This window comes from Dysidea avara, chromosome 9, assembly GCF_963678975.1.
Source record: "Dysidea avara chromosome 9, odDysAvar1.4, whole genome shotgun sequence".
NCBI lineage: Eukaryota > Metazoa > Porifera > Demospongiae > Dictyoceratida > Dysideidae > Dysidea > Dysidea avara.
In genome coordinates, this window is record NC_089280.1 from 9,656,721 (window position 1) to 9,684,137 (window position 27,417).

At 36.7% G+C, this 27,417-nt stretch overlaps 1 protein-coding gene across 1 annotated transcript; it reads left to right on the plus strand.

Annotated features, from left to right (window-relative positions):
* The first annotated feature begins 3,139 nt into the window (after positions 1-3,139).
* LOC136266922 (uncharacterized) lies at positions 3,140-27,026 on the plus strand. Its single transcript, XM_066061969.1, has 16 exons — positions 3,140-3,471; positions 5,251-5,361; positions 6,630-6,689; positions 7,749-7,816; positions 8,000-8,078; positions 8,294-8,515; positions 9,140-9,253; positions 12,531-12,587; positions 19,368-19,438; positions 19,493-19,589; positions 19,648-19,869; positions 22,644-22,766; positions 22,855-22,917; positions 24,750-24,811; positions 24,933-24,996; positions 26,869-27,026. Exons 1-16 carry the CDS (start codon positions 3,226-3,228, stop codon positions 26,953-26,955), a joined length of 1,746 nt encoding a protein of 581 aa, XP_065918041.1. The 5' UTR covers positions 3,140-3,225; the 3' UTR covers positions 26,956-27,026.
* The last annotated feature ends 391 nt before the right edge of the window (positions 27,027-27,417 follow it).

The following is a 27,417-nucleotide window of genomic DNA, read 5'->3' on the forward strand; positions in this document are numbered from 1 at the left end:
TGTATAACTTTGAGTAATATTTAGTTTATTAACCATTATCCATACAATTATTGTGATATCAAGTTTGGTTTGGCATGAAAGTCAGTGTAAGATAAGATCATAGCAATATTGCTCTGCTGAATGGTGACATACTTGACTCTCATGATCAATGTGTTTCGTGGTTTAATTTATGTGGAAATTGCTTAGGCAAATTAAACCCTGCCAATATATCATTGTGATTAGGGCTGAAACAAATACAGATGTAGTTCAATTACTCAAGTACTTGTTAAGGATTTTGTTACTCGTTAAAATCACATGACACAGCTCACATGATGCATTTGCCATTGCAATGAAGGTTATAGAGTTTGATTGGTGAAATTTCTTGTCAGAAACACTAACATCAGTACTTTAATACAGTGTGTGTATCATTGTTGATACTTAAAAAAGCTGTAAACTGCTTTTTGAAGTCAGTATAAAACATGTCAAATATGTATGACTGCAAGGTAGCTAGTATTCACGAGTTCTCGAATACTAAAAATGATGATTGTTTTAGCCCGATAGTCGTGAATTCAATGTTTCATGTTAATGGTAACCAATTAACAGGAGGTGAAATCCCAATTTATTTCCCACCAATTGTATACTTTCCACTGCAGAAGTCATCCTTGATGCACTGTGGAATTAATGTAATGCACTATTAGTGTTCTCAAGCTCAACAAGTGATTTGCCACAAAAATATATACAATTCAGCAGGGTTGCTTAGACAAATCAGGGGGCCTTGGAACAGTTACAGCTCTGTAACCTGACTGCAGGGTTAATATGTATCATTCATGTAACATGCCAGCAAGTCATGCATGTGTGTACTAGATATAGGAATATACTTAGAATCTGCTCTTCAAAGAGTACAGAAACAGAAACTTTTAACTGATGGCATGTCCATTTACAGTTACTTTAGATTTGTGTGTGTATATATTTTTAACAGTTTGATAGTTTATAGTACTCTAAAATGACCTTTTTACATACCTAATTATGCGAATAAATGTACATGCATCCAGACTATACCAAGTATGGTGAGAGTGGAAATGATAATGACAATGAGACCTACTTGTTAGACAGATGTATCTATTATAATAGCTGAGTCATTCAAGGCAATAGTCTACAGATATCCCTAGCTGGTAATTCGAACATTTTTTTTGCAGCACTCACTAACTGTAAGCTTATTGTTAAGTACCAATTAGAGAGCTGCGAGTGCAAGCTAGATGAGCTTGTATGTAAATTACTTGTTGGTGGCAATCACAACACTAAATCATAAGTCAGAAGGTGAAAAGGCATCTGGGAAAAGCTAACCCTCAAAATTATTATTGTTAAAACACGTACTTACAGAGCCCGCTGAGTGAAAACCTGACTAGTTTGCATACTGTAATTCTGTTTAGGAATTTGCATTGAAATACATTGAGTAAAAAAATGCATGCTACAAAAGTTTTACACGTGTTTTAACCACTTCAGTAAACAATGAAACAATACTGGAATCGAACTATCAAATAGATCACCGGATTTACCACTTCATGGAGAATAAAATATTCGAGAGTAAAAATATTATTTTGCACGTATACTATGAAGCAAACGTGAGTTATGTATGCTTCTGTATGTAGCAGAAAATATAATTGTATAACCATTTCTTAACTTTGTTGTGTAAAATCATGAGTGGGTATAGGCTAAAGCTGTACCCGTGTATGCTAATGAATTCCTCATGCAGATCATGGTGAACATAATGCATGAGATAATTCCCATTGCCATGGCTTGTTGCACTCATGACTTATAGTCAAATAAATGAGCGTCTGTATTTTATTTTTCAATATGCTTACAGGGTTTTCTGCATCAATTCTGTGTTATGAGATTGCTCCTATCCTTTTCAGCTAGTTTGCCACTGTACAAATTGATTCTTTTGTTCTTCTTGCTGTCCATTGTTATAACTCCAAAAGTATTCACCAGATAGGGCTGAAACTTCAACAGCCCATTGGTTTCCCCCTCTTATAGACAACCAAATGAAGTCATGTCAAGAAAAAATCAGGTTTTTGCTCAGCAGGTTACTGTAAATGTTTTCTTTTTCTTTACAGCTGAGATTGGGTTACTAGCTTGAAGTAAAAGGAATTTATATATCCGTGTAGCTACTCAGATAGTATTTACAATTAGGTATACCTACATATATAGTTTGTACATGTATTGAATGCTCTTATGAAGATTCCCATGGAACGTTTCCTCACAATCAGTTGGTACAAATTTGACAACACCTCTTTGGAGCTTCAGCATGACCAGGCCCTGGTCTGGATACTTGCATAATTACGTGAATGATTCCACTGGTAGTCTTGGACAGATTTTTAAGAAGGCTGTTAGACAAGAGGTGATACAGAATTCCAGGCAGTGCATCAAATGTTGCATCTTTGAAAACATTATAAGACACTCAAGCAAAGCTTGCAAGGCAATTCTGCTGTTCAGAAAATCGCTGTCCAAAACAAAGTAACCAGAATGCTATCAGTCTCTGCTGGGCCACAACACTGAGAGCCGGTGAACCATCATTGATGTAGAAAAACACAACATAGTGAACATACAATTACATAATATATACCGGCTTGGACTCGTGTGACTGCACCAATGTGCAAAGAGCATAGTACGAGCATGGCTACAAAAATAAAATAGAAAAATAAATAAAGCTAGCTCCTGTACAGTACTAAACACATAAATACAAACAATACCTACACATGAGACAAACCCCTTGGAGTGCAGCGCTTCCCAATGCCAGGTATAGTTACGCCTAATTAGTGGTGTCCGGAATTAACCCCAGCCACGTGCACATATTACCACCAATTCATTCACTACAATTTGGCACAAGTAGCTCGGTATAAATCCGTTATTCCGGCTCTCGAGGAGAAGCTAATAGAGGTCTAAATGCATGTGCAAACTTTGTCCGGAAATTCCCGCCACATAACCTTAGCTACTTCGAAGAGATCTAGAGTCAGAATGATACTCCATAGCATTCAAAGGAGACGTATCATACATATGCGAGTCACTGGTGTTATCGACGCAGCCATTGTACCCCACGTGAGTGGTGCGTGCCCAGTAGTGTGTATCTATGGTTACAAGAGCGCATGCGCTTTCCCAATCTCTTTTCAAATTCAAGTATTGAGCTCGAGGGGACAATGAACAGCTTGCATAGAAACCGTTGTCATAGAGGAAAACGAGTAGAGAGAAATGTTAGCTGTGTGGATATTCATCACTTGTGTCGCTTTATCAAGTGCAAGTCAACATGGCGGTGACTGTACAGTAGCCAACACTACTTTTTACAATGACGCGTCCTGCCAAACCGCTGTTTCCCAGTTAAGTTCGGGCCATGGCAGTTCTACTGATACGCAGATGATATGTCATGCTGGCCAACAGTGTAACACTTATATTAGGGACATCATGAATAGCTGTGGAGACCATGAGCCTGAAAGCCCAGTAAGTTTTCATACAATATCATGTGTGTTGTACTTTTCTTCTAATCATTATCAACTTTACCAGTTAGGCACTGGATGGTGAACACAGAAGGTAGGGTCTGTACAAAGGGTTTACCACTAGCCTAGGACCTAAGCAAGCAAAAATCTTTGTCTCTGAAAGAGGATGAAAAAGCCAACCCAAGCTAGTTAGCTAGAACCAACAACACTGGCTAAATAACTTTTCTTGTAGTTGGTAATTCTTGAAAGTGTCTATTTCTCCAATATTAAAGGTAGCTGGTTGCTTCTGAGATGATCCCAGGGAGGCAAACCACCCCTTTGCCTGGCCAAGAAATTAAAGATATATCAATTAATGGTAATACTCTACAGGCTAGCCACCTACAATTTAAAGTATAATCATCCAACGCAATACTTGCAGTATGTGTTTGCACTGATTATTAAAACGATGCATGCTTTTCTATTATGGTATATATATTATACGGACTGGACTGTCGGATTCCTTTTTTTTAAGGATACAATGGTCTATTTTATGGACTGGAATGTGACTGGCCGGATATAGTATGATACATTAATGAATGGGGTTTAGAAATATTTTAATTGCTGTTGTATGGATAAAAAAATCGAAGTACTCTAATAGAGCAGTCAAACACTCTAATAGAACAGTCACATTTAATAGCTCTTAATGTGACAGTTACTGAGCTACCAGTAATTTGCAGTGAGCATGCATAGTGTAAGATCACCTTTCACATCCAGACTGCAGATCTTCTGAATTCTGATTTCATCCTGGGAGCAAGTCTCCACCAGCTGCAGGAGGAAATTCATATATGTAGTTATGCTTCAAACTATAATTACAGCAGCACTTATATTAATGGCATGCATAGTTGTTCACTTCTTCACATAATAGCATACTGACAACTGCCAACAGTAGTAAAAAACTGTCTAGATTTAATCTCAAGAAGTTTAATTTCAAAAAAAATTCCAGACCCTCCCCCCATCAAGAGCATACTGAGTGTACTTCATGCTATACCACATAGCCTAAATATTTTCGAGGGGAAATTTTTCGCTGATTTTGTGGTTTTGGGGATTATAAGCGAAAATTTTAGCCTTGAAATATTTAGACCTTAATATAGTCTAACACATTTTGGGAGTGTTTGCAAATCCGCGAAAATTTTATTTGTAGCAACATTGCTCAACCTAAGCTATGCAGTACACTGCCTTCTGAACAGTACAAAATGTCAACATATTCATTAGTATAGTGCTGTAATCCTCAGGCCAACTTGAAACCTGGCTAGCCACCCCTTTGATATATCTCTAGACCAGAGCCTTAAAGCTAAGTGTGTAACCTAACTCCACCTTGTAGTCTTGTATAACAGCCAGACCGCTGACTCGCCTCCTCTTTTTCAGGAAGTTCTGTTAGCTCAGTTGTTCTCACAGTTGAACAGTGAACAGTTTCCATACTTTTTGTACTTTGAAGTTTTATGTCCTTGTAGAAATTATAGTAAGCTTTGTCACTCGTGTAAAGTATGTAAGTAATTATAGTAAGTATAAGAGACAAATTAAGGCAGTTGCCAGCTGACCTTCAGATCTCATATATTTTTTCATCTTGTGTGTCTGTACATGATCTGTAGAGCAGCAAATAAATAAAATTATTGTGGCCGCAGTGTAATCTTGCCTATATAGTGACCACTAATGTTGGAAGTTTGGTTATAAGATATCATTGTTAAGTTACAAATATATAGATCAACATACTAATTTATTGTCTGCATCTTGTGTTCTGGTATAGATGGATATTCGAATAATGCAACATTTACTCTGTGTGTCAGACAATTCCACTGGATTCACAAGGGCATGTTGGGATGTATTGTTTGGATATACTAGCGTTGACTACTTTGCTGTACGTAAGCTTTGTGTATATGTTGCAATCTATGTAATTGTCTACTATTTGAAGTCTAGTAGTCCGGTAGCTTGAAAAGTACATACATAGTAAGAATAAAACTTTTAGCTGTATTTTTTTATAGTGACTGTTTTTAGCATAAAAGAACACTAGTGAAATATTATGAGGGTTAATTTTAAGGTTACCATTTCTGTGTACTCCATTCTTTATCACTAAAGTAAGCCATTCTTAATGGTGTTCTGTCTCTGCCTACATATGTGTCTTCTGGCTGTTTTAAACTACTCATCTTGGAAAAAAAGTGATCTAGTTTCTCAGTGATTTGACGTGTAGTAATGCTTTCACAAACTACACTGTATATTAATAGTACAACTTATGTGTTAGACTAGTCTATGCACTGCAACAGGCCAGTAAGTGCTGAATTAGCAAAGGCGTATACGTGATATCAGCAAAAGTACAACATGCAGTGTTGACCATATTCACTGTAACCTGAAGGGTGCTCTGTACAGTCCACTTATATGGCTTCCCATAAAATTTAAGTTGTTCTATAACTTACAGGTTTTAGCAAATGTTCTGTACTTTTTTACTGGATATAAGCTAACACTAGTACACAGGTTAGTCCAAACCCAACTGCTAAATTTGCTTTAGAACATGAGTTATAGTTTTTCCCTTTATATTAGAACTAGTCCTACAGCTTACGCACAAGAGCCTTGATACTTTTATGATACACTATGCTAAACAGCACAAACCATTGTGTATTTATATTTTTGTGTTTTAGCTTCTCAATCATCACATATTTATCTTTCGGGTTGACACTTCCAGAAATCCTTTTCTTTACTTCCACGTTATTCATCATCTGGACTTGCTATTTCAAAATGGCAAACGCTCTTCTTTGGCAAAATTACTAAAGTAGCTTGTGTGAAAATTTCATGTCTATTGGGTTAAAAATGACGGAGTAGTTCTAATTTAAGTGAGAGGGTGTAGAATAGCAAGATGCGTGTGCTTGTTGCTATGGGATACCTAATTTACAGGTCCAAAATGCGTCAACATGTCACAGGCTAATTAAGTGACCATACTATTTCTTTTAGTGCAAAACAGACCATGTCTTGGGAAGCCTTGTACGGACTGTGTTTAGGATATATACTCCCATTGAATGTCCAAGTACTTCCAGTGATCTATAGTCATTTTTGGGTTGCTTTGTACAGGTAGTATTCAGTGTATTCATTATATGTATCACGTTATATAGTATCTTTTCAACTTTATGTATGTAGATGCTAGACCCATGCTTGTCCAGCTTTCTGTCAGGAAACTGTTCTACACAATGCTCATCAGTAAGTACTGTATTTACTTAGTTAAATGCTGCAACGTTAATCCTAATTCAAAAAAATTGATGTGACGACTATTCATGTAATACTTGAAAATTATGTCCCATAAGTTTAAAATTGATTGTGGCACCACTGAATACTTAAGTGCAGCATTTAACATGCATGTTATATCAATTGATACATTGAGATTATACCCATGAGTATAAAGCTTTCCCATTTTCATTGTACCAACTTAAAGAGAGTGTGACACACAAAAGTCTATCCTCCTATGTAAATAAAAGCAGGAGTGCTATGTGTAACAAGTGAGCATGTAACTCCATACACTATGATGTACTATTGCGGGTGAAATTCATTCATGCCATTTTAATTGTTTTATATGAAGTAGCCTATGAAGAGACCGTCGAATCAAAATTAATGATATTTATAACTTATTGACTAGAGTAATTTGATCTTTTTGCATGAATTAATACTCATAATTCCTTGGATATTCATCAGATTCACAACAAACTTGGTACGTGAATTCACCTTTATATTTGTGCCAAAGATTGAGGCAATTAAAGTACACGTTTATGTTTTATAGCATTTATGTTTGCAACATGCAAACATAAATTGAAGCCCCCATAGCCCCAGTACAGCATACAAAGAAAAAATGAAGAAATTAAACCAAAACTTTGAATGTTCATATCTTGCAAATGGTTGTTGCGAATGTAATCTAATTTGTTGTGTGGCCTTATGCCGCCTACCCTACCTGGTGAACAGCTACCTACGTATAATGCTAAAATGGTGTGCGCATGAAAAGGCTGTTTTCTTTGTTCCTGTCAATATACTCACAGTGTGGTGCACCAGCTTTCTTGGCCACACGACACACTACCATGTGCGTTGATATAAATAGACTTTTCAAATACTCAGTCACAGTATTGCATGAGTGTTTCTGTGTATGTATGTGAGAGTAAGCATACATACTTTTGTACATAAATACGTATGGACGTGTAACTAAAGATGTATAGCTCCATTCTAATGCAAGCTTGTATCCACCCTGTATGTAGATATATATTTTTATTGCAGAACTTAGTTAGTATAACGAATACTGGTTGTTGTGTGAATGAGCTGTTTACGATTTCTCATAATGTGAGGTATGTTAATGAGATTATATGACTACACTTACGATGTATGGAATATAATTTTTTGTAGTTTTGGTCATATGGTTATAATGTGTCAGACTGCTGTAAATTGAAATGTTGGAAATTTTCTTTTGTCTTTTGTGTGTTATTCTTGTGAGTTGTTACTGTTGTTTGTTACTTTGTTTACTTCATTAGTCTACTCACAAATGAGAAGTATGGATTGTTTGTTCAGGAATATCCTCAGATGTGTGGCATGAACAGTTCCTTTTGTGAGGTGTGTTTGTGTGTGTGTAGTGTAGTGTAGTGTGTGTGTGTGTGTGTGTGTGTGTGTTGTGTGACTATTGCAATCTTGTCATGAGCTTTTACACACTGTAGATGTCTGCTTGATCTGTAGTTATGTCCGTGCTTCCTTGCAGGATTAATGCACTCTTAATAAAATACATAGGTGTAGCTGTACTGATTGAATTCTAATTCTATAATTTATTTCAGTATCATCCTATTTCACCGGTCAGTGTTTGTGTCAATGCTACTAATACTCTGTATGATCCAAATGATGAATGTGCCAGAGGCATTAGCACATTTGCCCAAACCAATTTTTCTGGTAATCCTGGAACACTTTCTGCAACACTGTTTCTCCCAGGATGTGCTGCTCGTTTTAGAAACTTTTTGCAAGCCTGCCAGGAGTTGCTGGTTGGAGTAAATATCACACAAGTGAGCTATTGTATTAATGTTTTACTATTTAACCTTCATTTGAGTTGGTATTGTAAAGATATTAGCTCAAATAATGTATATAAAGCATCCTTGTCTCTAAATAAATGAGATTGTACAGGATTGTGCCACCATATTCTGTGAGCATTGGGAAATTAGACTTTTTGGCTTCCCTAATCAGGAAACCACCATGAAATGGATCACACCTAAAAACTTTATCTCAATCAAGTACATGTGACAACAAGTGTATTGGCATTAAGATATGTAACAATCGAAAAGCTCTAATAAAGCAGTCAGGCATTATTGACTTTTATTATGGTCCAAGAAGTCATTCAGCTACTGTGGAAACTCAATAACCTGGTGAAATGGTTTATACACACTCAGTTGTTCCTACTGTAAACAGTTTGATGAACTGTCTGGCACTCTCCACACTGGTAGGCAGTGGCCACTACTATGTCTTCAAATGAAGATTAACATGCCAATTCTCACTAGCCACACAAGTGTGTGATTCCTTAGTAACTACTAATGTATTTAGCTATTATACATATGTACTATAGTCATATGTAAACATGATAGTAGGCAATTATATTGCAATGATATAGATAACTAAGTTTGTGCTTTTCGTAGCTGGAAATGGATGCGAATCGTAGTGCTATAATAGCCGATTCAGTGGATTCCAATGGACGGAGCTGTGGTATAGCAGCTATGGAAATCGTGAATATACCACTAGGAAATGCTCAGGCTAGTATACTATATAACATTCGTATACTGCATATGCATGTAAAAATCCCATTGATAATATGTATGTATGTATGTATGTATACTGATGCTTAAAAAGAAGCATCTATTGACTGGGGAGGTACAACACACTCATGTGAGCCCATAGGATTTGTATAGGGTAATTAAAATAAAACATTAGGCTGGTTTCATTGAAAACTATGAGTAGGTTGAAAGCTTTGATATTAGAAGTACTTACAGCATGGAACAGAGGGAAAACGGCGACAACAGCACTGGACATTGTATTCAAGGTCTCCATAATCCTGTGAAGCCAGATAAAGTATCAGTTTAGAAGTCAAAATGTGCAATTAACATGAATTCTTTTTGATAGCACTTAACGTGTTGGCCATATGCATACCTCATCTGGTCCAGTTCTGGAACTGGACTACTGTACTCAATTTTTTTTTGTGTTTCTTAAATCTTTCCTTTTATGACCCAGACTTGACAACCATTTCTGTACATTGTAATATGCAGAAATTACAGAGATTTGTTTGTTTCTGCTATACAAAGTCACTATAATGGCATTAGAGGCCAAAGGGGCAAAATTATTTTGATACTAGAAAAGCATTGCAATAACAAGACCTTGACTTTCCATTCATGTCTACCTCTGCTTCATTCCAATATATGGTACTTTGTGTATGGCTCTAGTAATTTCTAAACCCCTAGCTCCTTCCTCTTTACAATATGCTGGAATTTTTTGGCTATCTACCTATCTGGTAGCAAACAGAAACTGAAGCTACATACACAGTACTTGCATATTATTATATACCATTTTGACACCTCACATCAAAGGAAACCACAAGGCTATATGTCATGTATTGCCCTGACCACAACTGCCTTTGATGCTGAGGCAGTTACAAAGCATTGGTTCCCTTTGATTATTTATAAAGAGCTGCTTAAAGTTTGTATTGTGGGTTTGAGTATAACATGTTGGTTTAGTTAGGGGCATTGTTTTGAAGGAAAAAGAATTGAGTGAGTCAGCATTGCAACTAGGCATCACTAAATAATTGTTTTTGTAATGTCTGGATTGTATTTCTACACAGTGTATTTCAATTGCATGAAAAGATGCCTTAGACATTCCAAACCTATACACTTAAGTATTTATTTTAGCACTTAAGATTACTATAGGCATCCACAAAGTGGTAATTCGGTTAAAATGGTATCACTACAACCAGTGAAACCCGCAATCATTTCTTTTTGAGTCCACAATTCAAGCCCACAATCGATTTTTGCAAACCTCTGTATAAAATAAAGTGGTGAATGCAGGTTTGTCTTCCTTTACCTATTAGGTGAGCATACCAGAGTGGTATGTAGTAGTTGTAACATGGGCATGAGTGATTTGCCTGAAATATATACACACGAGCACAAGGGCACAGCCTGAGTGTGAGTGTGTATATTTCGGGCAAATCACAAGTGCCCATGTTACAACTAATATATTCCACTTGGGTTAATCACCTGCAAGTGTACATGGAAACTGCAGGAATGCTTTGCGAGTGTATTTATATGGGACCATGTGACTTTCGATTGTGGGTAACGTCGTAAGAGCAACGACAAGGCACTGCTGAGAGGCCGAACGTAAGTGTATTGTCACGAGCATGCAGATCGCTTCGATTGTGGGTACGCAATTAAACACAGGAAGCCCAAATACGAGCTGAAGAGCTCATAATGAAGCTTAAGGTTACGGAATAGTTTTTAAATGCGTGGGCGGAACAAATTACAAAACCTGCTTTAACCCAAGCAGGGATAAATAATTTCAACAACTGTGTTGTGTTAGCAATACAACTAATTGTGCTTGTTTGTTTTTACTACAGAACAACGACTGTTCTTGGGTGTGTGGTCCACAGCAGAGCGATGTTTTATAAAAACGCGCCGCCAAAAACCAGACTAACAGATTACTGAATCCTTATAATTTCAACACAAGTGATTAAACAACTAAAATATCTAGGTCCTGTGGAAGCGATTTTTTAAGTTACTGGTTGTATAGACGTTTTATTGAAGTTTTAGTAATTTTTCGATTGAAACAAGCTCTTTGAAGGCTTGTATCTGAGTCACTGGGAAGAAACACTCCAAAAACGCTTCCACAGGACCTAATAAATTTAATATACAGTATCACTATGCCCCAGAAATGCCAATACAGCCTACAGCTTTTGCTGTATTTTGCGGCGGAAAAACATGGTAGTGACAGCTGGAACTGATCCAGCTATGTACGGGCTGGCTTACTTGTGTTACTACAACAATTGTAGTGTTCCGCCTGCCTCAAACTAAACTGTAGCTACATAAAAACATAAAATATGAAGGGCTTCACCTTCATTTGAAACTTTTCACGCTGCTAAACTGGTTTTATGGTCTTCTCAAAAAGAATCGATAGGCATTCAAAATTTTGAATGATTGCCCGTGACTATACCGTAACCTTAAGTGCACTATAAAGTACTTACTATACTAGCCATGAATAAACTAAAGCAGTGAATATGTTTACAGCGCTATAATGGCCTAGCCAATTAAGCGTCACGCCCAGTCACTACGCGTGTGTGACATCGCGCCAGGTGTCAAAACGGCAAGGTAAAGACAATTCAACTACTTACTTTACTAGCCATGAATAAACTAAAGTAGTGAATACTTAACACTAATGGCCAAATCAATTAAGCGCTGCGCCCAGTGTCTGTGGGACATCCCCACGTGACTATTGAATGTAACATGTTTAATATAAACTAACCTGTGACCTTCTTCATTCAGTAAAACAATGAACTATCTTTTTCCCCAAGTCCATGATCTATGCCTTGGCTCACTTTACAAAAACTAAAACCCACTATCGATCCTGTGAAGTGTTGCTATATTAAAGGAGAGGAGATCACACAGTTTCATCAAAGAAATCAAATGATTTCTGAGAATGCTTGGAATGCAGTAATGAGAATAGGAGGTAGTATATACAAGTTATATCACTCCTAGGAGGGATATAACTTATATATACTACCTCCTATTCTCGTTACTGCATTCCATTATACCACTTATACACCTTCTCTTCCCTTTGAAGTGAGGTGTGAAAGTGGTATATATATTACTTATACCATGGCCACTTGGGATTTATCTGATATATATGCCCAAGCCTGAGGGCCGCAGGCCCAAGGGTGTGGGCATATATATCACGCAAATCCTGAGTGGCCATGGTATCACTATTAAATAATCTGATATTGTGCATTTTAATATTATACGTATGATATATTTTCTCTCATCAACTGTACAGGACACAGACTGTGCATATGCTTATCTTAATGGAAGCTGTACAGATGGATGCAGACAGGTACTGTACATACGTATGTAGTTCAGTGTAACATGAATATAAATGTAAGGTACCTGTGCTTTTACTGTAGTCATGACATATACTGTAACCTGTGAACATACAGTACTATGTATACAACTAAAACAAGAAGTCTATGTATATATCTAATCATAGATAATATACATAGTATATATATATATATATATATATATATATAGGGATTCACAACGGTGACATCATTCCCATAGGAACTAATAGTTTTATGTATGGACAATCCGCATTACTGGTCCACACTTTCTGTGGTCATATCTCGCAAACTCTACTTTGGTTCTTCATGGATTTGTCTTGTCAGTTTCCTTGGTCGACTACACAAACCTGTAACCAACCCAAAACAAGGATTGTCCATAGTTAAGTTCCTGGTCTTCCTACATATAATACGTATGTAAAGTATAGCAACAGTTGTTCCCTCACATAGACAATGTATAAGTATGTGAAAACCACAATTTAAAATTATCATATCTCATGACCTACAGGTGTATATATGCTATCCTTTTGAATCTTAGAGTAGTTACTTTAGACATTCACACTTACAAAAAATGTGAAGTTCACATTGCTAAGGCCGAAAGTTATTATTATGGAATTCATATATTTAGACTATGGTGTGGCTCATTTACAGGTTTACCAAATCACTTAGTCACTTGACATGCTCATTTAGTCACCTACAAATGTTCACTTAGTCACCACCCTCAAACAATTTTGTACATGATGAATTATAACACAAAAGACACACTGCAGTGCTTGATAATACAGTAATACTCTTCTTTTCTGTGTTCTGCAAATAATTCTGGGTAGACTAAATGTCGTATATACTGTAGCTCTAGCCATTACTCTGGTCATTGGTCGAATAATAATATTTTTTGGGCACTGTAAGGACTTCAGGAAGAAACCATTCTACTATTCTATGTTGTTCTTTTACCCCACACTCATGCCCTGGCTATAAATGTATGTACTTTAAACCACAGTCTAGACACTGTGACAAATGGGAACTAACCTCTCAGGCCCTTAGTAGTGCCCTCGCTGCGCTCAGGATGCTACCATCAGCATTACTAAATCGCTTAGTTCCTTGGTGTCTAACTAATATTTAGTGCCTGAAAACTTTGTGCCAGAAGAGGTTGGTCGCATGTCATAGCCCTGTGATGTATTGTGTTATGTGACTGCACATGTGTTATTATTGTGAAGTCCTCTTATCACATTTCATGAGCATAAGATATCTGAAGAAGGTTCTAGAAACCCTAACCTATCAAAGTTCATGCACTATAGAGTATGTACTTTTCATTGATACCGAAGTGTCAAAGTGGAATGGGATGAACTTTTTGTGAGATCACGAGATGTGTAATGACGTGTGATAACCTCCTCTGACTTTGTGCTGTTTTGCTTAAATCAATATTTCTGCAGGGTGTGATGAATTTTGCAAGAATGCAAAGTATTACTGTCTAACTTTTTAAAATTATTCATGTGCCTACTAATGGATATAGACCAATGTGGGTATGTGCCTTAATTCCTGATTGGAGAAATCATGTAGTTGCAGTTGCATGTAACCAGAAGCGCATCAAATCCTATGGACAAGGGAGCATGTAACTTCGTAAACAGCGAATGGCTGCCGTGTACTATAATAAGTAACTCAGTCCATGCTGCCATATGAAGCAAAGTTTCAAGCATAATAAAAAGAACCACATGCATTGTACATAGGGCTCTCACAATAATCGACAATATCGATTATTTGATAAAAAATGTAATCGATTTTTAAGTTTGTAATTGATTAATGCGTAGTATACACGTCATCAATAAAAATTCTTGGTGAAAAGCCTCTTTGCTCACTATAAATAATAGAAAGCCTCTCTGTACTATTTCACAAAGCACTACATAAGTTACAGGAAGCCACACAACCACAACAACACATGTAAGTACTGCTAATAGTGTTAAAATATTCTTACCCAGATCTTTTGAAAACAGTAGCTGTTATACTTTAAAAATAAAGAACTGCATCACAGGAAAATATACTTTGCTATTCATCTTGATAACTAATCAAAACATGGAGTAATCTGGACAAGGGAGCATGTATTGAAATATTTGTGATGCCTAATTGTCTGGGTTGTGTAATAGAGGCAGTGGCATAGCCAAACCCCGGGCAAACCAGGGCATTGTCCTGGCATCAGACTACTTTGCTCCACCATCAGCCATCCAGAGCAATTAAAGATGTGAGCTGAATTAAAGTTAGCTATCCACTCCATTATTGCGCACAAGAATGGATAGCACAACTTACACAACACTAACGGGTTATTTTCACCAATGTATTCCTTTCCAACTAGTCAATGGACAGATATGGGGTTATCCAAGGTATTTTCTCTAAAAATAACTCGAATAATGGGAGGAAATAAAATATAATCGAGATTATGTGATTACAAAAAACCGCGTAGCATTGTGACAAGGAGTGGAGGACAAGGATTGGTATTAACTCTTCCAGTATAGTGGGATGAACAGTCAACATGGATTAACTTGTGTTATTATTGGTGTGGTCAAAACCCGGATCAGAGAATAGAGGCAAGGTAGCTTGGAGATATTTGAGGCATTAGCACCCATCTAGCCGCGTAGATACTACGTGATAATTCAAACAGTATGGACTACTTTGTCAGTCAGCAATTGTTATCTTTTTTTGTTTGTTTCTAGGCTGACAGCTATAGTGGCACTGGCAGGGCATGGTCATCACGTGATACAACGCAAAGCGCCTCATATTGTAATTCAGGTTTCTTCCTAGTCTGGTATTAAGACACATACAGAGAAGTATGTATGGAATAAGAAGGGTAATAGCTAGCTAGCGTCTGCTTAGACTAGAAAGTGGTATATACATATGTATAGTGATGCATACACATTTAAAAAAATACTGTATTGATGTCCATATGAAGATGGGCATGTGTATGGTTGAATGGCTTGCCCGCCCAGTGTCCAGGCATGGCAAAAAGTCTGGCTACACCACTGAATAGAGGCCACACCACCATAGGTAACCACGTACTTTGCTTTGCAGCAAAGTTGCATAACTTCTGTTTTCAATGCTACAATATGCCTCTAGTTGAATCACCACATCCATGACAGATCCTGAGCTCATAAACACGCCATATTGCAGCCTATTAAATTAATTGAAACCGAGAGCCCTAATCATACAAATGAAATGATGGAAACAGTAGGATTAGCAGAATAATACTGTTTTCAGAGCCAAAAGAGCATAGCAAACATTAACAGCGACAGAAGGACAAATAGCAACTAAACTATGTCAACTGTAGAACTGAACAATAGGCAAATGGCTTCGCTACATTTTCTCCATGCCTAGTTGTAAGGGAATAATGTTTAAGCAAAAAGCAAAAAAAGTGCTTTAAATATTTTGTGGGAAGCCATACCAAAATAGTACAGAGCACCCTTAATTAGCCCATTGATGGCCAAATTCTCCAGGACCCCTGGCTGAATTGCCGAATCGCATCATACTAACCGTCCAGTACACAGAACTACTTAGTAACCATATATTCAGGACTTGTGCTGTAAAGCATTAATAAATAAACTAGTGTCCATTTGGTTCTACTTGGGGTACTTAGAGATAATGAGTTACTCTCTAGAATTCCTATGGATATAATTACGTACATGAAAATAACAAGGAGAAAACATCCTGACCACCTGGGAGACTCCTGTAAGCGTTCGAGCGTAAATCGGATGGCTGCAGGTTCGAGGCCACCTAGGTCCAGTCATGGATTTTTTCTCCTTTCTCCAACTTTTCAAACACACTTTAAGTAGCTAAAGTCTTTGAGCAGGCTGTAGGACGAGGTGTCCTACAGACTAGGGCTGAGCGATACTACCGTTTTAGCGATATATCGCGATATTTTGAAAGTATCGATATCGCGATATTTTGTTATTAACTATCGTGATACCATGCCTGTACATTATTGTCATTGAAAATCCATTTGTTTTGCAGTACTAGGCTAAGAATCCTTGTAAATGATTAAGTCCACCCATCTGGTTTCCCCTGCAGAGAGGTGTGAACACCATAACAACCTCAAAGCATGTGTTACCATAACTGTTACTGTAAACAATGATGATAGTGGCTAGTTTGCTATCATCTATAAGGACTTCCTGCAGGAATTCTGAGCAATATGCTATGTAGCACCAGCTATGATTGACTTATTTGTAAGTATATCGTGAACTATTCAGTATCGTGAATAGTGGCTTTAGTATCGTGATACTAAAATGGCAGTATCGCTCAGCCCTACTACAGACCTTCAGCACTTGTGCTGTAAAGCATTAAGAAATTTAAAAATATATATATCTAAATACTAGCTATAAACTAAGGAGGTCGACTGTGCTGTTTTTGTTTGCATATCAGTAACCGTAAAGAAGTTATCAAACAACAAAGTCGATACCTTGGTAAAAACTAGCCCAAACAAACAACAGAATCCCAACTAGCTATTTACTAAGGTGCATTACACTCCAAAGAACTAGTTTACTTACAGTGCAATCCATTCCACAGCTGGTTTCTTCGTGATTTGTCCCATTTCTGCTGTTGCGCATGCGTATCTGCACTCGTGCCCACCATGCCACGTCTGGGATAAAGCAGCCGACTGTCGACTTTACCTGTCCCCATCGATGTATAACACTTTCTTTGTTATCAGCTACTAGGTTTTAAGTCGAAGAATGATTTAATTTGCTTATTATAACAGGTTACACTTTATGCTATTACATAACAAACGCTCACTAGTCTGGGAAAGAACCGGTTATCCCAGAAACGGGACCTCTATGGGCGTGTCAATTTCAGTACTAGCGCGTCTTGCTATGAAACACATTTTACAAGTTATAGCGAGGCTAAAGTTGATTCTATGAGTGAGTTGTGATGCCAGCTGATAATGGGTTAAAATAAGATGCGTACAAAACTATTAATCTTATCATACTTTGTTGTTTAGCCTCTCTGCTAATGCACCAAACTACACAAGCACCACAAAACTAATTAAGAGTTATTTCTTCAGTACTTGCACCTACTAGCTAGCTTACATGAGTAGCCACATATATGTGACCCACTGAGCAAAAACCCACCTTGTTTGTATTTTTTTTTTTTTTTGAATTTCATTTCTTGACTTTATTTGTTGTCTAGAAAGAAAAACCAATGAGCTGTTAAAAGTTTAAGCCTTATCAACCTTATGTGGTACATAAGTGCTTTTGGAGTTATAGCAATAGACAACAAGAAGAGCAAAACAATCGATTTGTACAATGCCTCTACGGAAAAATATACAGGCACTTATTTAATCGATCTAAGTCTCAAGTGCGATGGCCCATGGGCTACAGAGTTGGGACTTGTATCATTCTATTCACCATGAACATGGGGCATTCATCAAGGTATAGTTTTAGCCTATGCTATTAAGTAAGAAGGTTGTTCTAAACTTAGAAATGGCCACAACAAAATTGTGGTCTATCACAATGTAACCAAATATGTAACTCATGCACATTTGCTTATGGTACAGAAACAAAGCAAAGATATTCTTACTCTCCATGAAGAGGCAAATCCATTGGTATATTAGATATTTCAATTCAAGTATTCCTTTACTGTTTACTGAAGCAATTAAAACATGTGCAAAATTATTTATGTATGTACGTAGCACCCTTTTTTAACTCATTGTACGTATTTCTATGGCATTTATTCCAAAAACAAAATTATGTTTAAATCAATACTCAGTAGTGATTTGGCATACTCTGAAAAGTAGACTAATTAGTTTAGTGTACAGCAGTGTGATACCTGGCAATTCAGAGAGACCTGTGTAGTCTAGATCTGTTGGGACTATGAATGGTTTAATAGAGCTGGAGATTGTGTTCTGAAGACTCTTAATGACTTATATTAAATATCTCTTACTATACAATATGACCAGTTATAGAGTTTTATATGTACGTATAGCTCTTATATGGATTGTCTATTACAGCAATATACTATTGTATATTTGCATGCATACATTAAGACATTTATACCATAGATACTAGAATACATAATGGATTGGAAACGCAATACATTTTACGGTTACGGGCTCGGTATGGTCACGTAATTTATGGCAACATTACCAAGTGTACAAACTACAGTTGTTCTTAACACTGAGACTACTATTACAGGTCTTATAAAGCGTTAAATTATTGCTAAAGGATTCAGCTATTTGTTGGTTTGTGACTGAAGGTTAGTCGTTTCGTACAACCGAAGGTGTGAAGGAAAGAACGTGAAATTTGTGTTCAAAACTAGTGTGGGGGTTTTAGTGTATAGGAGGTATTACATACAAAGTTCTAGAAGTGCTGAACAGTTTCGCCACATTATAATGAGTGTACATATTAATTTTTAGCACTGTACAGTAGTTACTTTCCGTAAATGAAGCGAAAGAATGGCTGCATGACGGTAGTGACTGTGGGGGTTTTCCTGGCTTTGTGAAAACGAGTCTAGCGATACATGCTATACTAAAGAAAAGTTCCATACCTTCGAGAGTGCAAAAAAACTATGCCTGAAGTGAACAAGATACCTGTTTTCAAGAAAACTATGGGCGAACTCGACAAAATGTATTGTGGCTATTGAAAATGCTGCTGTGCCCCGTAAATGTCATCACATGACCTTACCGAGCCCGTAACCTTAATATGCATTGCGTTTCCAATCCATTATGTATTCTAGTATCTATGCTTATACTTACCCCACCTTCTGTTGACGTTCACATGTTCATTTACTTTGTTTGTATAAAGTTAATCTCAAATATGACCCGAGATTATGGATGCTGTGCAAGTACTGTATTGGCTGCATTTCTGGGCCTAAGGTACATGTGTATCATTATTTTACAGTGTGTTAGTTAATTTTATCTACAAAACAGCACTTCAGTTGATGAACAAATTGAGTACATGATCTATGCAAATTCAATATCAAATATTTGTGGTAGTCAAACTGTGTTACCTGCAGTCTGCCAAGGAGTAAGTTGTGTAATTCATGCAAGAGTTCTATGTATGTCTATCACATTTACACTTGTAGGTCAATGTGCCTTATACAACTGCTGCAACAACTTGTACTAACACTGTCAATTCCTTGTTTGGAAGTAGTCAATGTTTGGCAGAACTGCGGATATTGGAATCACCAACTACATTGGATGCAACTCTAACTGCAGCTCAGACCATCTGTCAAAGTCAATCTTGTCAGAACCGCCTGCAAGTTTATGTTAATCGTGATCCCCATTGCATAGTGCCCTTTAATGAGGTATTGTGTATTTAAGTTATTAGTAATTGTAAGACAATGGAAACTACGTAGCATTTTTGAGACAACGAACGGAAGGTATTAAAATGATCCTTTGGTGGATTTCCAAGATGCTAGTTGCACACTATTGCATGCCCTTTAACTGCCAATTTTTAATTTCACAAACTGATTTTATGTTTTTAGAAAATGGTGGATGTAATTTGTTGATAAAGCAATAAATAGTAATGAAACAAGAGATGAATGATGGTATTACAGCATAGCTCTGTGAGAAAATCCCTACATTAGCATGTTAAAACAATTATTTTTTTAAGCCAAAGTAGGGATTTCCCACCAAGCTATGCAGTAACCAGGTACAGCCGGCCAAATGTGGGTACACATCTGGTTTCCTGAAATTTGTTTGGGCAAAACCATGTGTCTGTTTGTAGGTACTGTACATCTGTCCAACACCCATGTGTCAAACACGCTTTGAGCTACAGAAATAAACCTTCATTCTATGAATAAAGACTGTTTACGTAAAATATAACTTTCTGTTTTCATTGTGTTTACTTGTGGCTGGTAACTGAAACCAGGTGAAACAGTTTAGTAGGGGCTAGCCTACGTGCTGTAACATGCGTATAACAACTTAAAAACATTGTAACAGGCCTTGTAAGCTACCAAGAAGGGCGTATCTTCTCGAGTTGAAAGGGGGTGTATCCCTTTGTATGCGAACAAGTAGCCATGAGGATTTTACAAGTAAATTAAGAGAAATTATGAATAACAATGAAAATTAAGTGTAGAATAATTTGCTTATGGAAACATGATAGGCAAACTATTAGAAGATACTCCTTTGTGTAATTTGTGGTTTAAAGTGGTTTGCTCACATTAGGCTTTCTTAGTGTAGATAGCAACATAATTATTGATGCGTTATGAAATAGTAGTGAATTTTGAAATACATTTAACTTTATAATGTATGTATTGTTACAAAGCAATACGAGAAATAAATTAATAGCATGCTGTGTGTTAAGTTAACCAATTCAAGAGATAGTTTATACTGGGCACTCGGTTTTTAGAAGTAGCACAGCATTAACTTGTTATTGCTGGGATCAATTAGAATATCATACGACTGCCATATTAGAGTACCTTGAGTCAGCCTCTCACCTAACAAGGGGTAGGCCACTATTCTTTTTTCACCATACTATCATTAAAAATACAGCTAGATCACAATATGGTAGTGAGGTCATTGTGTTCTAGTAAATAGATTAGTAAGAGATGTGGTCTCCACACTTGATTGTTATTAGTCAGTCTAGATCATTAATGGGTATGGTCTCAAACCCATTGTGAATATACCGGATGTCCAGTACATGCCTCTTACAGTATCGTAAGCTCTCTAAATAATTTTCGTGGTGTCTAAATACTGTATGCTGCTCAAGGAAAGTGTTTGATATTTAAAATTAACACCTCAATATGGTTTCATTGTATGAAGAAGATGACAACCAGCCTGAGTGAAGATAAAAGGAAAGACAAGGTGTAGAGGGCATGCATTTGTCAGAATCTCAAAAGACACATGCCATGGCCACTGGTGAGTTTGTTATTGTGGCATGTAGACTGTGCGTTGCTTCGTTTGGCCTCCAAGCTTGTGACTGTGGTCAGGCAGGCTGGCAGACCAAATTTCAAGTTTCAGCAATTAAAAAATATTCTATATTTGGTTATCTGTAAGTGTTTCTTGTTTTTAATGCATTTAGATGAACTAATAGTATATTCTGTAAAGGTGCATAAGATGTCTCTAGGATGATGTTAAGGGCAGCATATTGGGCAGTGCGTGAAACAATGCTACCGTAGTGTTTAATATGTACAAGATTTGAGCATACATATAGTAGAGCGGCTAAGCAACAAATTTTGATGAAATCGTTCACTTTGTGATAAAAGCACCAAATTTTCTGTGGAAGTTGAGTAAGGTACGTATACTAAATCATTTGATATTTGGTGCCACGTCAAAATCATTGCCTTAGGGCATATTTTGAAAGTGTTAAACTAGGCTGGTCAGAATACCATAAAAGTGCATTCAAAATCTTTGTTTTTGCTTAAATAGCATGAATGTATCTCAAATTTACAGGTGTAATCAGAAAATCTTTCAAAATGTGGTAAAATAACCTGACACTTCTAATGGAGCCAATATTTCAGTGCTAAAAGTACAGGTACAATCCAATAGAAATGATATATTTCACATGTATGGCTTCATATACCGTGACCATCCTTCTTTCTTAACGTGGCAAGCTAATGACCTATGTATGTGGGCACCTCCCTTGATAAGATTTTGGATATGATTGTCCCTTGCTTGTATATTCAGATGCAAAATTTCAGTATTCACTATTGAGTCAGCTCAGAACACTTTTATGGCTTCCCCAGTACATTTTCTATTCGTTTTACTTTTCAGGTTTTTTGAGTGTGATACAATTGGTAATTTTAGTGGTATTGTATCTAATATGACATAGTAAGAATTAAGCAAATGTTGTACCAAGTTTGACACTGTTATCAAAAATGAACGATTTTTTTGCTTAGCCACTCTACTAATATGATAACTTTACATATGGAGTATGGACTATTATTAAACCCTGACATATTGCCCTGTGATAACTGATAAAATTGTATATTTACTATTAATAACACATGCTTTATGGTTGGCCTTTTGGGATTGATGCCTGATACGTACACCATTGTATAGATATATATGTGTGATTTAATGTACATGGTTTACATGTCACTGTTGTAATGACATTTTTTGTTTGTATTGTTTTTAGCGGGATTATGAATTTGGAGATACTAATATTATTGGCAATACCACTTGTAGAAACAATGATCTGGGTAGCTGTTATGCTTTTATCGCCTTCAATACAGCACTCATTAATGTTGGAAATGCTTTTGTAAGTTGGCATTCAGCCTCAGCAGTCTACTTGATGTTCATCCTTGTATTATACTTACTTTGTATTGTAAAATATTTGTTTTGTATAGGGTAACAATGGAACATGCAGTACATTATTCAGCTCACAGACATGCACAACTGCTTGTAAACAGGTAGGCAATGTGTATTTACACTATTATATGCACAATGTACATGGAGCTCTGGACAACTTTTTTTCAACTTCTGTTGCTACTTGCTGACTGTTCTATTAAAGTATTTGGATCCCATGATTTTACACCAAGTTCGTTTTCACCTTGTAACTCTGTGGCTGCCTTTTTTCAACAAAAGGCTTGAGCTGTGATGGTTAATACATAATTTATATGTACAGACATATTTTCTAGCATTCCCTTAAGCAGTTTACCTTGCAGGTGTGACATATATTTCTGCATATGTATATCCATATCTCTACCAATCTTTATCATAAGTTAATTTGCCTCAATACATCTATACATTTTAATGTACTGTACACCAAAATGCAATGCAGTATTTGTGTTTATTCAGTTGTTTCAAAGTGTGTGATGAGGAAGAAAAATTAGGTTCAAAATCAGAGAAATTAAACCTAACCTTTTAGGACTCATATTTCATGATTTTTAGTATGTTGGGCACCAAAGGTGGTGGACAGCTACGTATATTACAAAAAAAATGATGTGCTTTTGAGAAGGGACCATGAAACTATATATGCATGCGTGAAAATCACATAATTTATTCTTTCTTCCTGTCAATATACACATAGTGTGGCACTAGCTTTCTTGGCTGCACATGCTACCATTGCCTTGTTATACGTATGTACCAAGTTGATACATATATATCAGCTTTCAAGTATCCTGTCAGTATGAGGATTTTACAACCATTGCAAGCTCACCATGTAATTAATGATAAAGACATTGATGTGTCTCTTAATTGCAATAAAATAAACCACCAATTTGATACTTGCTTGACGAATAAAATGCCACTTGATTTATACCAGGAGCACATCAAATCCTATGGACAAGGGAGCATGAAACTTTGTAAACAGCGAAATTCAAACAAGGCTGCCATGTACTATAATAAGTAACTATTAAAATTTCCTATAGTCCGTACACGTTCACCTGAGCCCCCCGCCAAATATAGTAATATCTGTGTTCACTGCCAATGCTTTTGTACAGGAGCAAGCATGTTTTCATGTTGTAAACATGTTTGCGCACCTGAATCGTCCATACTAAATATATGGATATTTTAAAGCCTCATAACTCACTTGTTCTTGCCCGTATCAAAGTGCTTTTTTGATTAACAGATTGAAGGGCTTCAAAGCACTACTAAATGTTTGAGCAGTTGGCCCTTGTAACAAGAGTTATTAACAAGAAACGACGGCTCAGGTGAATGCAAACAGGCTATAATTAGGATAATATGTGGAGGCGCATGCTCGAGTACGTAACATTTCCACTGTGACAAAGTGAAGCTATGAAAACTGAAGTTCAATGACACGACAGAGGAATAGTAACACAGGCTAAGCAGGACAGTCTTTCTACAGTCACTAATCAACTGCAATCATGCGAAATTACTGTACTCCACTTCACTATTCCAAGCTCTACCTTCAACTTGATGATCTTCCTATCAAAGCAGCTTTACATAAGACAATGGAGTAGCAGCCCATGCCATTCAGTGTATCCCTGTTGCACATAAGAATGATGTAACCAATTATATACATAGTAACACTGGACTCCATGTTTGAATTTCGTCCGTGGTATTGGTAGTGTACAAAGTTACACACTCCCTTGTCCATAGGATTTGATGAACTCCTGTTTATACTAAAACTTTGAAATATTATGTAGATTTCTGGTAGTTATGTATAAGGTTTGTTCAAATAACTAGTCCTCTGCAATTCCAGTAGTGGCAGATTAAATGTTGTACACTATAGTACAGTTAACTAAACAACTATTCTATTTTTGTAATCCATGCATTCTAGATCATTCAAGCAGGTTGGACAGCTGCTGGATGCTGCCTTTCCGAATATACCAGAGTTGGAGTGTGAGTTGTCAATATGTACTGTGTGCATGTTGAGTATATGATGGTAAAAGATACTGTACGTATGTACTTGATTACTGTGGTGTTCTAATTTTTATTAATTCTATTGTCTTAACTTCGATAGGGGTGCTGAAGCTTTATCACAGATGGCTACATTGTGTGATCTTCCAATCAATGTTAGATGTGAGGTAAACTGAGTCAACAGTAAATTCAAGCATACGTAATCATAGCTGCAGTATAGTAAATTCTCTGTTAATTGGCATATACTTACAATGTTAATGCCACATACTGTACGTATGCCTAAAGTTACACACTGAGAACAGCAGTTTATACCAGTCAAAGAGGTAAGTACTTTAAAGTTGTGAAAATACTTTCACACTATTCAAATTAATTTATTTGATACTTCCCAGTGAACTCCCTGGTGAACTGTCTTCCAACTCTGCGTTGCATGATAAGTAGTAAACTACCAAACTTTATCCCATGGCATGCAGATGATAAATGTCATTAGAGGACATAGGATTTAATGCCCCACTGGTATATATGATACAGTACAATGGCTACACCAAGTGTATATTATACGTATGCATCTTCTGTTGTAAATCACCATAACAGAGGACCAATGTTACACTAACCGTAATAGCTATTCCACTATGTCAGTGGCTGACAACTTTTGTTTCATGAATTAAGCTTGTGATTTACCATTTTACAGTGGAACCTATCCAAGGTGGTCGCTTTTGGGCAAAGATTTTTTTGGCCTTAATAGGCAGGCGGTTGCATTAAACAGGTGAATCAGTGTACAAATAAGTCATCTAGGGAATTTACCAATGGTCATTTTAGAAATACGGCCTTTCTATGCAAGTGACTGTTAAGACTGGTTCCACTGCAATTTGTTTTCATATAAGTAGCTACGTACACAGCACATAATGTTTCTTACACTTTAATCTGGAATTCTCTCTGAAGTGTTTCAATCTTGAATATGCATCTCTTACCATCCCTGCAAATTGTGCACTCAAGCAAGCAGCAATCACTTGTAGTTTCTAGAGTCTTGCACAAACACTGTAGTTTGCTTATTTACAAATTTTACAAGTCACTTGAGATAATAGTGTAAGAGAGTGTGATGATGCATCTGAGTGGTACTTATGCATAATACATTTTGGGTGATAATGTGGGTGTAATGCAGGGGCGTAGCTAGAAATTTTATATAGGTGAGGCAGATCTTGCAACGCCTTATGAATGATGCATACATCTGGTGAGTAAGTACAGTCAGAAAGCATAGCATGTTCCAGCTAGGGGGTCTGGGGGCATTGTCCCCCAGGAAATTTTTGAACATTAATAGTTACAGGATTGAATCTGGAGGTAATTTTAGTTCTACTATTATGGCAATTGCAAAGAATGCACATTATGGTATTTTATGCATGTTGCTTACACCTTGACTTGAGCAGTATGCGTAAAAATTATTAACACTAATAACATGTCAATCCAGGGGGTCAAGGTTATGCTCCCCTGGAAAAATTAGACCATCTGAGATTGATTGTGAGAGCAATTAAGTTGTTAAATTTTATCAAAACTATGGTATTAAAAATAAAAAAATTGACTGTTGTATTAGGGCGAGTGCTCTATTAGAGGGATTGCTCTATTAGAGTATATCGATCTTGCTTAATCAGTTTCTGAAAAGTAAACCTCAGTAGCTATCCCCTAGAGCTGCACCTGGATGTACTCATACTGTGTGTAATAAGTTGAACCAAATATATCATATAAACTTGCTTTCAGTGTGTCTAAAAGGTCCAATGTAGCTCTCGGTTTAGTGACTTCAGTCACCAATATTTGGTGAAGCAGCTGCCTCACCTACCTACATTGTAGCTACACCTCTGTATTGTCATGTAATGTGCTTGTTATGTATTACAAAAAATTTGATAAATATGCTAACACTATGTAAAAGGAAATTACACATACCTTGAGAATAGTTGTAACACAGTTTCCAAAATTTTGCTTGCTCACTGTCAAACTTTCCTACTATACACAGTGATGGATGGAATATTTATAATGTTCTGTTTACACAGGCAGTGATAGGTAGTGGTGACAGGAGTGTGAGGGCTACGCTGTTTTCTGTACTGCTGCTGGGAGCTGTGGCCATGCTGTTCATATAGTTCATGAGCATGGCTGTACTGACTGTGACTTGTATTTTAACCTTACCTGTATGTATCACTTGATCACTTTACAAACCATTGATCATAAGTGAGAATATGTTTATTTGCAAAACTATTCTGTCATCTTCGGGCACCAGTGTAGCTGACCAATATACTCCATTCGTGCTGGTTCCACTTTCAAGAATTCCATAGTACAATTATAGACCCTCAGTTATTTGTAAATGACTGTTCAATAGGGGTGAAATGAATATCAAATTTTAAATCCAAATAATCTTTAATTAATGAAAGATTGAATTATTCTTTAAGAATTTTCTGTATAACTAGGTGCTCGAAAGGGACAATATCACTTTGATCACTACTACAACTTTGAATATTTGTAATATTCATTTCAGCCCTACTATTCAATCTATATATTAAAGTATTTCAACAGATAACTCTATGTATGGGTTTCAAGTATCTGAG